The sequence below is a fragment of the Cajanus cajan genome, chromosome 8, assembly GCF_000230855.2.
Source record: "Cajanus cajan strain Asha chromosome 8, NIPB_CcT2T_4, whole genome shotgun sequence".
NCBI classification, from domain to species: Eukaryota; Viridiplantae; Streptophyta; class Magnoliopsida; order Fabales; family Fabaceae; genus Cajanus; species Cajanus cajan.
The window spans coordinates 36,139,264-36,153,699 of NC_138524.1; the positions used below are offsets into that span (position 1 = coordinate 36,139,264).

At 29.3% G+C, this 14,436-nt stretch overlaps 1 protein-coding gene across 1 annotated transcript; it reads left to right on the forward strand.

The window, feature by feature from the left end:
• Positions 1 to 6,947: 6,947 nt before the first annotated feature.
• Positions 6,948 to 13,961, forward strand: LOC145950442 (autophagy protein 5-like). The gene is made up of 6 exons (XM_083061530.1): positions 6,948 to 6,978; positions 11,327 to 11,519; positions 11,589 to 11,655; positions 11,855 to 11,944; positions 13,372 to 13,637; positions 13,821 to 13,961. Exons 1-6 carry the CDS (start codon positions 6,948 to 6,950, stop codon positions 13,840 to 13,842), a joined length of 669 nt encoding a protein of 222 aa, XP_082917656.1. The 3' UTR covers positions 13,843 to 13,961.
• The last annotated feature ends 475 nt before the right edge of the window (positions 13,962 to 14,436 follow it).

Sequence of the window (14,436 nt, forward strand, 5' to 3'; positions counted from 1 at the left end):
CTTGAAATAAGATTTAGAGTTGGCACTTTTAGAAGATTTTCTAAGAAGTTGTTGTTCAGCCCTTATACAAAGTTGGACCAAATCATCAAGGTCCTTATAAGGGATTAATTCAACTCTATCTCTTATATCAAAGTTAAGACCACTGAAGAATCTTGCTATAGTCAATCTCTCTTCCTCTCTTATTCCAGCCCTCATTAAATATAACTCCATCTTTTGTCTATATTCTTCCACACTCATGTTCTTTTGTTGGAGTCTTTGGAGCTTATCCATAAGCTCCCTACTATAATAAGAAGGTATGTGTCTTCTTCTTATAGCATTCCTCAAATCATTCCAATATTCTATGGGTGGGTCATTATGGAGTCGCCTTTCCCTAACCAAGGTTGTCCACCAATACATAGCTTGTCCTTGGAAAGCTAAGGTGGCCAAGGGAACTTTTCTTTCTTCCCCTACTTGATGACAAGTGAAGATTTGCTCCACTTTCATTTCCCAATCCAAGTAGGCATCCACATCCTCTTTGCCATGAAAGGAATGAGATCAATGCGTGATTCCCTAACCTTTGGCTCTCTAATAATCCTTCTAGGGATAGGTTGATAGTATTCATCTAAGATTAAACTTCCTACCTCCTCTTGTCTTGAGAAGCAATTGGAACCCTTATGACTTCTTTTTTTGTTTTAATTTTTCTAAAAGTTTAGCCTCTTGTTGCTTAACCTTTTGTATCTCTTCTTCAAGGACAACAAGTTGTACTTCTCTTTCAATTATTTCCTTTTCTTTGGTGAGCACTTCTTGCTTCCTCCAAAGTTTTAGTGATTCTACCTCCTTAACAACTTGGGAAAAACTTTTTGGAGATTCCAAATCACTACCACTTTGAGAATGATTACTCATAGTTAAGTAAGAAGATTTTTATAAAATGCATTGCAAAAGAAAATGTTTTTGTAATTTTCTAGGAATAAAATTAGCACTTGGATGTCTAAGTGTACAAATTGCACTATCAAGGGAGGTGAGCTACTAAGAGCCACTTAATAACCAAGCCTTTTCAAGTGGAAATCACTAAACCTCCTTATGGTAACTTTAGTTCCCAAAACTTTTCACAAATCTTTAATGCTTTATGATTTTCAAAATTTTCTTGATTTCTATCTAAAACGTGAGCAATTAAGAACTACACAAACTAGTCGAATTAAACAAGTACAACAATCAAAAATAAAAATTAAACAATAGCAAAGATCAAGATCAACAAGCTAGTCGGTTTCCTAAGTGGAAGCTTGAAATCATATCAAATTTTTAAGCCACTTCCACTAGATCTACACGTGAGTGATCTATAGGGATTTAGATATACCTAACCAACTTCTTAATACTCCCTCCAAGCTATTACAATTTGAATGAAACCAAAGAAAATTTACAAAGAAAATTAAAGTAGCCTAAAACACACTTAGTGACGGATTTGCAAGGAAAATAGTGACGAATTTTCCAGCCAGTACTTTTCTTCTCAATTCTTTTCCAATTCTTGGAATCCTTGATGATCTCTGCAACCTGCATAGTTGAAACAACAAAAATACAGCAAAGCAATGGCTCCTCTCAATGATTAGGAAAGTTCACTCTTGTGATGGAAATTTAGAAGTTTAGGTCACCAAATTAGGTCAAATTTTTAAGTCCTTTGGTCTTAGGCCTAGCAATACTCCTCTCCTAATCTTGTTGAGTCAAATTTTGATTCTCTTGCAAGGATTTGAAGCCACATCCAGCACTGGAAATTTAGAAAGAAAACTTGACAAGAGACAAAAGCGAAATTAGGAAAGCTTATACCAAAAATCAAAGAATTAAGTGTATTTAGACAAGACTCAAAGATAGCCAAGAATTTAAATATGAAAATTAAGACTTCAATGAAGGCTAGCACTCAAAAGTAATGTTCCTAGATAAGCACTAGAATGGATTATCAAAACCAAAAAGAATTGGAAGCAATCACCAAAAATTTTGATTCAAAATAGTAGATCCAATCACTTAGTAAAATTTTGGTTCTAACTTTGTATCCTTCTCGGCTTTTCTTTCTTTTGTTTTGTTTTTCTCTTTTTTTTAATCTTTTGTTTTTCTGAATTCAAGATGTAATTCTAGAGAAGGTAAATTTCCTTTTACACCAAAAAAATCACAAATCAAATGGATACAAACCAGATCTACTAGAATAAGCAATTTCAAGTGAAAATTCAAGTTCTAGTGCACTAGAATTTGAAATGTGTTTTAGATTCTTTTATATTTTGTTCTCTTCTTTTTCTAAATCTTTTTTTTTATTCAATTTCCTCTCTATTTTCTCTTTTTTCCAGAAAGAAATTTTTCAGAACTTGAATCCAAACCAAACAATGCACTAGAAAAAGGTATATCACTTAAGAATTCAAGGAAACAATTGTTGAATTAAGATTTTTGAATTGGAATTTGAAATTTGAAAACTCTTCAAACACAATGGAAACCTAACTCTAAAGAATTCATCAATGATCTAATAGTGAATAGAACTCAAATTTGCAAAGAAAAAGCACTCAACCAAAAGCACATGTAAGGAAACAAGTCTCGGTCAAAGACTTCAAAAATGACTCAAAATTTTCAGCACAAAATCACAAGCACATCTTGAAAGTTTTTGACATTTTTAAGAACTAAACATGACTTAGACAAACTTAAGATTAAGAAACTAAAAGAAAAACACATGCATATGACTCAAAATGACCAAATCAAACAATCAAAATTAACAATGACTCAAATCAAAGAAAAATGGCACAAGTTGAATCCTAACACATTTTGATTACGGATTTGAATCAAAATGCAATCAAACACTTGGATCTATGGAGAATTGATTTCAAAAAATTATAGATCCACAAGGAAACTCAAGATGTGAAAATTTAATATGAAAATCTAGAATCCAATCGGTGAGAATGAACACTTAACCTTCAAGGAAGAAAACCTTGCTCTTGATACCAAAAATGATGGAACTAGGTAGGTGAAGTGATGCTTGATCTTCCCTTGCCTCCTCCAAGCTCACGGATCTTTTTCTTTGATGGATGAGCAAAGATTGAAACTCAATTTGAATGGAGGATGATTCGGTTTTTAGTAAGCTAAGCAAAAGATTTCCCATGGACTAAGCCTAGGAGAAGTGATTTTCCTAAGGCTAGTTTAGGATCTTTAGGTGACTTTGAGAGGGAGAGACTTGGCTGAAAATTCAGAAATCTCTATTAGCATTCAAAGTGATTTTACAATGAAGAAGATTCACTTAAATAGGCCACAGAAATGAGAAGCATTCACTACTAGAAAAATTAATATTTATGACGGAAAAAATAACATCGCTAATAGTGACGCATTTTGTGAGGGAATTTTATGTTTTGTGACAGACTAGAATTTATTGAATTTTGTGACGGATTTTGTGACGGAATATATTCTGTCTCTAAAAATCCGTCACAAATTTCGTCACTGAATCAAAAAAAAAATTTTGTGATGGATTTTGTGACGGAAAAGTTTTCGTCTCTAAAAATCCGTCACAAATTTCATCGCTAAATAAAAAAAAATGTTTGTGACGGATTTTGTGACAGAATGGACTTCGTCTCTAAAAAATCCGTCACAAATTTCGTCACTAAAATGAAAAAATTTAGTGACGGATTGTTCCCTCTCAAAATTCCGTCACAAATAGGTTATTTAAGTTAACATATACTATAATTTTTATTAATGTAACAAATGATATATATTTATTATTACTAAATAAATAAAATTTATATGTTTCTAATAATTTAATATTGCTAATAAATTAATATCAATAATATTTTTAGTATATTTATAGATAAATTGATAATTTGATAAATATAACTTAGTATATATTAATATACTTTTACAAAAATATAAATATAGTAGATATATAAGATATGTATATTTATATTTTTGTAAAAGTATATTAATATATAATAAGTTATATTTATCAAATTATTAGTTTATGTATAAATATACTAATAATATTATTGATATTAATTTATGAATAATATTATAAAAATATAATATATATATATATATATATATATTTTATGTATTTATTAATAATAAATATATATCATTTGTGTGACACCCTCTACCCCACATACCATAACACAAATAACAAAAATTGAATAACAATCTTTTTCATAATTGAAATACCAAACATGTTTAATTCAAATCAAAACTCATGTATTTGTGGAATTAAATAGATATTGATACATCTCACGCAACAAGGAATACAACAGAACAATCAAAAAGTAAAATATAAACTTACATAGTTTATTTGTTTATCTCAGGTTCTCTTAAGAACCCACAGAGTACTCTAATCCATACAATAAACATCTTACTCATATAATTGTCTCTTACAATTGCATTCCCTTATGGTGTGTTTGGATGAGTAATTTTACAAATTCAAGGAATTTGAAATTCTTGATATTTGAATTACTTTTATTCCAATTTCTATCATTGTTAAAATATTTTGTTTGGATAAGTCAATTCAATTTTTTTAAAATTTTAAATTGTTAATTTGGATATGATAATATGATTCTATCATGATAAAATTACTTTTAAAAAGATATTTATATGTTGAGATTTTTAAATAAAATTTTATAAAAAAAAATGTTAACCAATTTTTAAATATTTAATAATTTTAAAAATTAATTTAGATAATATTTAATAATTTTTAAAGTATTTTTGAATATTCAATAATTAAAAATATGAAGATATAAGATAAAATATATAAGTGAAATAAGGGGAAAAAAATGAGGAATTTCAAATTGTTACATTTTTGGGAGAATTTGAAATTCTACTTCTTCAAAGAATTTGACAAATGCTCTGGTAATCGATTACAACACTTGGTAATCGATTACAACGGTTTAGTTTCAAAATGATTGGAACGTTGTAAAGTTTAAATTCAAATTTTGAAATTTTCATCTTCTGGTAATCGATTACATGTAATGGGTAATCGATTACCAGAGCACGTTTTAAAGAGTGACTTTGAACATATGAGATTCATCTTTTGGTAATCGATTACATGTAATGGTAATCGATTACCAGTCTCTTAAAAACAATAATTGCCTTATTAAAACTTAAAATATTGAAAACCTTTATTTTCAAAACCTTATTAATATAAATCATATTTGGGTTTTCTTTGAAATTCTTTATTTTAAATGGCCAAGAACTTTATGCAATATTTCTAAAGATTTCTTTTTACATATTAAGCTAGGCTGACAAGACTTATCTAAAATATTTTGAGATTTTTGTTTCTTGGTCACCTTACTTTAACTTGACCTCTTGTTTTCTTTAACTTCTTTGGCATCATCAAAATCCTTTAGATACGTTCTTCCACATTCTCCCCCTTTTTGATGATGACAACATACTGTAGATGGAAAGAAACATAAAACAGTGTATATCGATCACTCCCCCTTAGTCTCCCCGTTAATAAATCATTGTTTGATGTTAATTTTTATATTGTAAAAATTTGACTTTAAATAGACAGTTGTAATGATCAGATTAAATTGTTCAATTCAAAATATCTAATATTTGATCAGGACCCTTCTTTCCTTTTCTCTCCCCCTTTGGCAACATCAAAAGGAATGAGACAATATATAAAAAAAATTGAATAAGATAAACAAACACCATTCAGAAACAAAAGTACAATATGTCCTATGAGCAAAATTGTCAGAGTCAAGCGAGCAGAATTAATCTAAAACATACTAATCAAAGATCCAGAAATTGACTAAAAAATAGTCCAAAACATAAGATAAACTAAAATAGAAAATAACAGAATCAGAGTCAACTAGCTACTCGGAAGGGCGTCTAAGAGATTTTACTTCCTCCTCAAGACGAGTCATGCGAGTGTCAAGAGAATCAAAACGTTCACCAACATAGAACCGGAGATCTCTAATTTCATTGAGAACATCCGAGAGAAGTGCTGATGAAGGATCTTGAGGAGGTGGTGACGGAGTTCGATCGTCAGTGTCTACTACTTGAAAATCCCGCTTCCTGACCTAGGTGTTGTCCAGTGTTTTCTTGTACCCAAAGGAAGCAATTGCATTTGCTCCAATCTCAAAGACCCTCTTAACTGGAACCCAGGTTTCATCTTCCAAAGGAACTTTAAAATGTTCCAAAATAGTAGTTACAAAATGTGGGTATGGAAGAGAAGCATTAACCCACAAGGCCTTCTTCATTCGACTTCTAATCAGATGAGCCCAGCTAAATTCTCGGCCAGTGATTAGAGCCCATATCAAAATTAAGTCCTCTTCTGAAGCCTGGGCAAGGTTAGTCGTGCGTGGAAGCAGTACCCGAACAATTATGTAATGCATGATTCTATAATCAAATTTCATTGAGCCAGCCAATAATCTTCCAGTCATGTCAATATTATCCACACAAATCATACTTCGGGCATTGGGATGGGAATATTCTGGTTTCCATGTATCCGGAATCGTTCCCTCAAACAGAGTACCTTGATCTTTTAATTTTGATAAATCCCGGAACAGAGACTGATTTATCACTATTGGAATCTTTTTAACCTCACTGTAAAGAACTCCATTCCTAATTTCCAAATTGCTGTAAAAGACCCTAACTAATTCTGGATAGACAGGGTTTTTCATAGCCATAAAATCTACTAACCCAGAATTCTTAAAAATCGTATAACACTCAAAAGATTCATCCTCAAAAAAATCAATACTGATATATTTGGGATCAACAATATTTCTCTCAGAAAATAACTGGTAGTACTTATCTCGTTGTTCGTCTGTGGAGAACAGAGTGAGAGCACGTCCAGCGTACGGAATGGGATTCGTAGGAGTAGGGGCATCGTCAGAGGGAGGCTGTTGGCGGCGCCTGGCGATGGTTGAACGAGACGAAGAACCCTTATGACGTTTGGATGATTCTGCCATTTGAGTGTTTGTTTTGAAAAATGCAATCAGTAGAGTTGAAGAGACTTGAAAACGATGAAGAATGGAACAAACGGGGCTCAATTTGGTTAAGATTTGAGGAAGATATGGGGATTTGAAGATCTAAGGGCGCGGAGGGTTTTGGGTTTTCTTTTGTGAGGAAGAAGACGAACTGTAATTTTTTAAGTGCAGAGGAGTCGTGTAATCGATTACATAACTATGGTAATCGATTACACATTTTGAGATTCTTTGCATTTTTGGCACTGGTAATCGATTACATTACATGGTAATCGATTACCCTTTACCCAGATAAGTGAATTAGCACTGGTAATCGATTACACTACTATGTAATCGATTACATGACCAATAGCTGATACTTTAAAACATTCTATAAAAGTCATTAAAATAACTATAAGAAGATAATGTCCACAAATATAAAATAAATAATAATTAACTAATTTAGTTATTTATTGAAAAATATCTTTCTAATTTTATATACCTGAACAAGAGCTGCCAAAATGGGCCAGCCCGGGCCGTTTGGCCCTGCCCACCTCAACCCACTTTTTAAGTGGGCCAACCCGACCCGGCCCACCAAGTTTATTATCTAAAATTTTCTAGCCCGGCCCGGCCCACCACCGGTTGGTGGGCTAAACGGGCCGCCCACCAACCCACCTTATTTATTTAAAAAAAAATATAATTTAAAATAAATTTCAATATAAAATAATATTTAATCTAAAGTAAAAATTATTAAACTAAGTATCATGGGTACAACATTAAAATTAAATTAATAAGTGTGCAACTTTAAAAAATTAAAACAAAAAAAATAAAAATTCTTTCATGAGAGTGATTATTCATCAATATTAAATTTTATTAGAGGTTTGGATAGATAAATTTATAGTAATTTCATATTATTTAACATTGATTTTATCTTTATCTATAAAAAATTATATCTTATTAAAATAGTGCATATATAATAATAAATAGTTAAGTGAGTTGTTAGTGGGTTTAGGGGATGGGTTGGTAAGTGGGTCAGGTGGGCCGCCCGGCCCACCATGGGTTCAACCCGGGTGGGCCGGGTCAATAGTGGGTCAGGTCACAATTTTTGACCCATCATAAATTTTTTTATTTTTTTGGCCCGGCCCGGCCCGTTTTTAAGGTGGGCCGGATTGACCCACGGGCTGGAGCCCACTTTGACAGCTCTAACAAGCAGACACACACTGGTAATCGATTACATGACCATGGTAGGCCACTAGGCCAAAAGCTATAGCTGATAGTCAGGGTGCAACTCTTTTTACTTAAGAGCGTAGAAGCCCAAGTTTGAGAACGGCCCGTTTTGGGCTACTTAAAAATCAAAATATTACAAAAATTAATTTTCATAAATATTCATTATTAAAATAGTAATAATTATTAAAAACCTTTAAAACATTCTATAAAAGTCATTAAAATAACTATAAGAAGATAATGTCCACAAATATAAAATAAATAATAATTAACTAATTTAGTTATTTATTGAAAAATATCTTTCTAATTTCATAATTTTTAATTTTAAAATTTAAATTTTTAGTTAAAAATTAAAAATTTCTTATTTTTTGTTAATAAAATAATATCCTTTAATTTCTTAATTTTTATGCTTAAAAGCAAACTTATAAAATAATCTAATTTAGATTTATGAAAGAAATAAGCACAACCTAAAAAATGGAAATATTTTATTTTGCATGAAAGTTATTAATATGACAGGTATTACTCGATCTTGTGTTTTCAAGTATCCTAATATTGTGAATTTTATATTTAAGTAGTAAATCAGTAAAATATAGGTAATGAGTATAAATATATGAGTATTATATTTAAAAATTCAATGAATCTATATATAAAAATTAGAAATAAGTAGATTGTTAACTATAAAGGTAAGTATATAAATAAATATTAATTAAATATATATATTATTATTCATAATATAATTAATTATCAAGCGGTGTGTAATATTTAATATATAAAAGTTACACCTGGTATCAGTGTGTTAGTATAACCTGTTTGTCTCTATATATATATATAGAGAGAGAGAGAGAGAGACTGAGAAAATGAATGGAAGAAAAATAATTAAATATATAGTTGTTTGATTATCTATATAGTAATATAGATAAAGGGAAAATATATTACGTCATCTTGTAACTGATTTTTGTCTCCAAAATAATGGATAATATTATAACCCTCAATTCTTAAGAAATAAATAAATAAATTTTAATTATTAATTTTACTTTTTATTAAAAGATTTAAAGACATGAAGTGTATATAATGGTATGTGATAACCTAATTTAATATATGAATAGGAATCCTTTTACTCCAACAGTAAGTTTACATAGACTTACTTCATTCAATAACTTATGTTCAACATTAAATTTTAACGATCAAACTGTTCAATTTAAAATTGTTAATGCATAGATCAAATAATGCATAGATCAAATAATATTATTAGTATATTTTTATAATATTATTGATAAATTAATATCAATAATATTATTAGTATATTTATAGATAAATTGATAATTTGATAAATATAACTTAGTATATATTAATATACTTTTACAAAAATATAAATATAGTAGATAAGATATGTATATTTATAATTAATATATTTATATTTTTGTAAAAGTATATTAATATATAATAAGTTATATTTATCAAATTATTAGTTTATCTATAAATATACTAATAATATTATTGATATTAATTTATCAATAATATTATAATAATAATAATAATATATATATATATATATTTTATTTATTTATTAAAAATAACTATATATCATTTGTGTGACACCCTCTACCCCACATACCATAACACAAATAATAAAAATTGAATAACCTAATTTTTTTCATAATTGAAATATCAAACATGTTTAATTCAAATCAAAACTCATCTATTTGTGGAATTAAATAGATATTCATACATCTCATGCAACAAGGAATACAACAGAACAATCAAAAAATAAAATATAAACTTGTATAGTTTGTTTGTTTCTCTCATTGTTCTCTTAAGAACTCACAGAGCACTCTAATCCATACAATAAACATGTGACTATTTTAGTAGTTTAGAACGGCCCGTTCCACTATGGGAACGGGCCGTTCTGTATTTGCGTATTGATCATAAATTTATGTGTTAGAACGGCCTGTTCTGCTTTAGTTTTAATAGGCTATTTTAGTAGTCTAGAACGGCCCGTTCCAGTTTGAGAACGGCCCGTTCTGGCTACTTAAAAATCGAAATATTACAAAAACTAATTTTCATAAATATTCATTATTAAAATACTAATAATTATTAAAAACCTTTAAAACATTCTATAAAACTCATTAAAATAACTATAAGAAGATAATGTCCACAAATATAAAATAAATAATAATTAACTAATTTAGTTGTTTATTGAAAAATGTCTTTCTAATTTCATAGCATCAAATAATTCAAATAGTAAGAATTTAAAATTATTTAAATTTGTAATATTTTTCATCCAAACACACATGATAAGGATTACTTTCCTTATCTTCTTATCTTGTCCAATATATATATATATATATATATATATATATATATATATATATATATATATATATATATATATATAAGCAAAACTCAATAAAATTACTGATTAAAAGATAAAGTATACAAATATGTAATTAATATTGGATTTTATTTATTATAAAACATAATAAATAAAATCTAAAATCTAGAGCAATTTCTTTGATACAAATATGTAATTAATTTTAATATATAATAAATTTAATATCAAAATATTTATTATAATTTTAGTTATGATTTATATAATATTTTGATTTAATATTAAATTTCTTTTGATTATAATATTTTAATATATTTTATTTAAAATATCAGTTAACATATTTTATTATATTTTCATTTTAATTTATTATAAAATAATTAGAATATTTACTTTAACATCATTAAAAAAATAATCATTATAAAATTTATTCTTTTTTAATTTAATTATTTATTATAATACTTTTTAGTTACCGTATTTACTAAAAAATTATTTTTAATTAAAATATATTTTAAAATTTTAGTTAATTCATTATCATTCACTCACTTGATTAAAACATGATAAAATATAACTAAAATTATTTATTATAATACTTTTTAATCACCGTATTGACTAAAAAATTATTTTTTAAAAAAATATATTTCAAAATTTTAGTTAATTCATAAAAAAAAATTATTGTAAAAACTAAAATTAAATAACTTAGATAAAAAATGACTATAGTTAATAAATTAATGTAGAATTTGTTTAAAAAAGTGTTTTCAAAAAAATCAGAAAATAAATACGAAAATAATTTCCCTCGCGCGCGCCCCTGAAGCTGAAACCCTAAAAAGTCTCATGCGCGGCCTTGAAGCTAAACCCTAAAAAGTCTGAAGTCTTCTCTTCTCTTCAGCACTTGCTAACAATTTCCACGCTCCCTCCTCCTCCACGCTCTTTCTTCGCTCTTCTCTTCGCTTTCAGCTGTTGGCCCCCAGGATAGGCTACTTGCCTCTGTTGATTTCGCTTTTGAAGCCTCACTTCAGCACCACGCTTCCCCCTGGAGTTGACACCATTTGGTTTGAATACAAGGGCCTTCCTCTTAAGTGGTGCGTCTACGATGCTTTTTTCACTCTCGCATCGCGTTGCACTCACCAATTTGTTCATGATTCGTGCAGGTATATACCCACTGGTGTTCTTTTTGATCTTCTATGCGTGGAGCCAGAGAGGCCGTGGAATTTGACGGTAAATATTTTTTTTTTGTTTTCGTTTGCTACTTATCAAATGAATATAGGTCCATGTGCTATGAGCTATTTTTTGATTTTGGGAGGGGAAGGGGAGTAGGGCTTAAAATGAAATAGTAAGATTGCTTAAAGAAATTATGAGGGATTTATTACAACATTTTTATGCTAGCTACAATCAATCTGTATCTTATGATTTGTAGGTACACTTTAGAGGATATCCAAGTAATTTGTTGCTTCCCTGTGAAGGTGAAGACAGCGTGAAGTGGAGCTTTATAAACTCATTGAAAGAGGTCAGTTGTGTGAAGTGGAGCTTTAATAACATGATACTTTATGCCTGTTCCACCTTTCAAATAAGATGCCTATGCACTAAAACATATGCATTTAGTTATTTACTGAAATTTGCGTTTAGATATCACTTGAGTCCTTTACATGGTTAATTGGTGTGGCATATAGGATATTAAGGAAACTACAATGTCAAGGGCTAGGTTTATGGTTTTGTATGGATATCAGTAGTGGAACTTGGTTGTTTCAAGGTTTATTGAGCATGTATCAAGGTAATGATGGTTTGCTAGGAAGAAAGGAATGATGCTAATGGAGTAATGGACCAAAATATCTGTGATATTTGGCTGCTATAAAATGTGTTTTAATTATAAAGGTTAATGGATATATGGGTTTTGTGGAAGGACACAACTTAGATGTAGTTCTATAGGTACTTTTGGTGCTGTTGTCTAATAAGAATTGGACTTTTACCTTGGTAATTTGCATGATAAAGGTTTCCATTACATGTCAATGTGGATTATTGAGATGAAATTTCAATTCTTATTAGAGAACAAAATCAATTTGACCTATGGAATTGCATACAAGTTTTTTCCTTTGTGGACTACCCAAGGAAGAACCTATTACTGCTTTCAAATAAGGAGTTCTCTATGGAATCTATGATGATTTATAGTTTCCAGATCTTGGAATAATTCTAAATTCTGATATTATTTACTACTATGGAATTGCATACAAGTTTTTTCCTTTGTGGACTAGGTTTTGTTCCACTTTTCTATATACTTTTTGTATATCTCTCTCGAATAATGATATTACATCGATGGTAATTAGTATGCCACTAGACCAAATGATTCTCCGAAAAACTTTCTTGCTTGTCTAAAATGATGACTCCCTGCCAAAGTCTGCATGTGTCTAACTACCTAATTCTTCAAAAATTTATAAACAAGCATATCTTAATCCCTATTAATACAAATTGTTATTAGATTCTTTGACATCTAAACAATTTTGAATGTAACTCTGCTTCTCATAAATTAGTATAGTACTCCCTCTAATCCTTTATTTAAGAAACAAATGACTAATTAATCAAGACCAATAAAAGTAGTTGAGGTATTACATGAATAATGTCATAAATTTAATTTTATTCTAAAAAAATCCTTTGAATTGAATGGTTTAAATAGTGGTTACATTTAATGACACTACTAATTCAAGAGATAACTTTTTTCTACCAATGACTGTAAATGGTATTGTTAATAGATTAATAAACACATCTACTTGCATTGCATGAGAGGCAAAGAGACTTTGTTGGAATCAACACAGCGCCACTATGGCATACCCTGTAGTGGGCAGGGGCTGTTCTGCACCGATAGACTTTCTATAGTGCACTATTTAAAGCCTTGATCTTAAGTTAACCATTCTTAAATGAATTTTGATTTTACTGCTGCAGGCTGCATATGTAATAAATGGTAATTGCATGAATGTCATGAACATGTCGCATCCTGATCAGGTGGAGCTTTGGGGCTCTGTTTTAAATGGTACAGTTGCTAATTACTTGATATTAAATCTGATACTTTGTAATTCTTTTATTCTGTTTCTTTCCAGGATAGGCTACTTGCCTTTGTTGATTTCGCTTTTGAAGCCTCACTTCAGCACCGCGCTTCCCCCTGGAGTTGACACCATTTGGTTTGAATACAAGGGCCTTCCTCTTAAGTGGTGCGTAAATGTATCATAATTCTTTTGCATTGAATATATATATATATATATATATATATATATATATATATATATATATGAGTTAGGATTTATTGATAATAGTCCACATTATGTATACTTTCTAATTAATTAAATAATTTTGGATACTCTCCCACTAATATATTATGTTTTTCTGAATTCAAGCTCCCAACAGAAGATCAACTAAAAACCGTTCTTGATAAAGTGAAAGACTTTTTCGGAGACGCAAAGGAATCTTTTGGGAAGATAACATTACTGGCACTATTGCAACAGAGGATTCAGACGAAGATACAAAAGAAAAAACCAAGTGAGTTTATTATTTTAATTTTAATTTATTTTAAAAATAGACAAACACTCAAACACATAGTGTCTCTTCTTTGCTGGCATAATTGAATGTAATTGCTACAATAAATTTTACAAAATATTTTTAATCTTTTTAATAATTAATTTAGATGTAACATCTTTCTAACTTACACTTATGCTTGAGTTGTACTAATTTGATGATCTTAAATTTTATAAAGTTTTACTTAGATACAAAGATGAATTTAAATTTTAAACTCGATGGCTTGTTAATTTTGTAAAGTTTAAATTCAAATTTTGAAATTTTCATCTTCTGGTAATCGATTACAATAAATGGGTAATCGATTACCAGAAAACCTTTCAATAAGTAATTCATTGTCTGGTAATCGATTACAATAAATGGGTAATCGATTACCAGAGAACGTTTTAATAAGTAATTCATTGTCTGGTAATCGATTACAAGAAAAGGTAATCGATTACC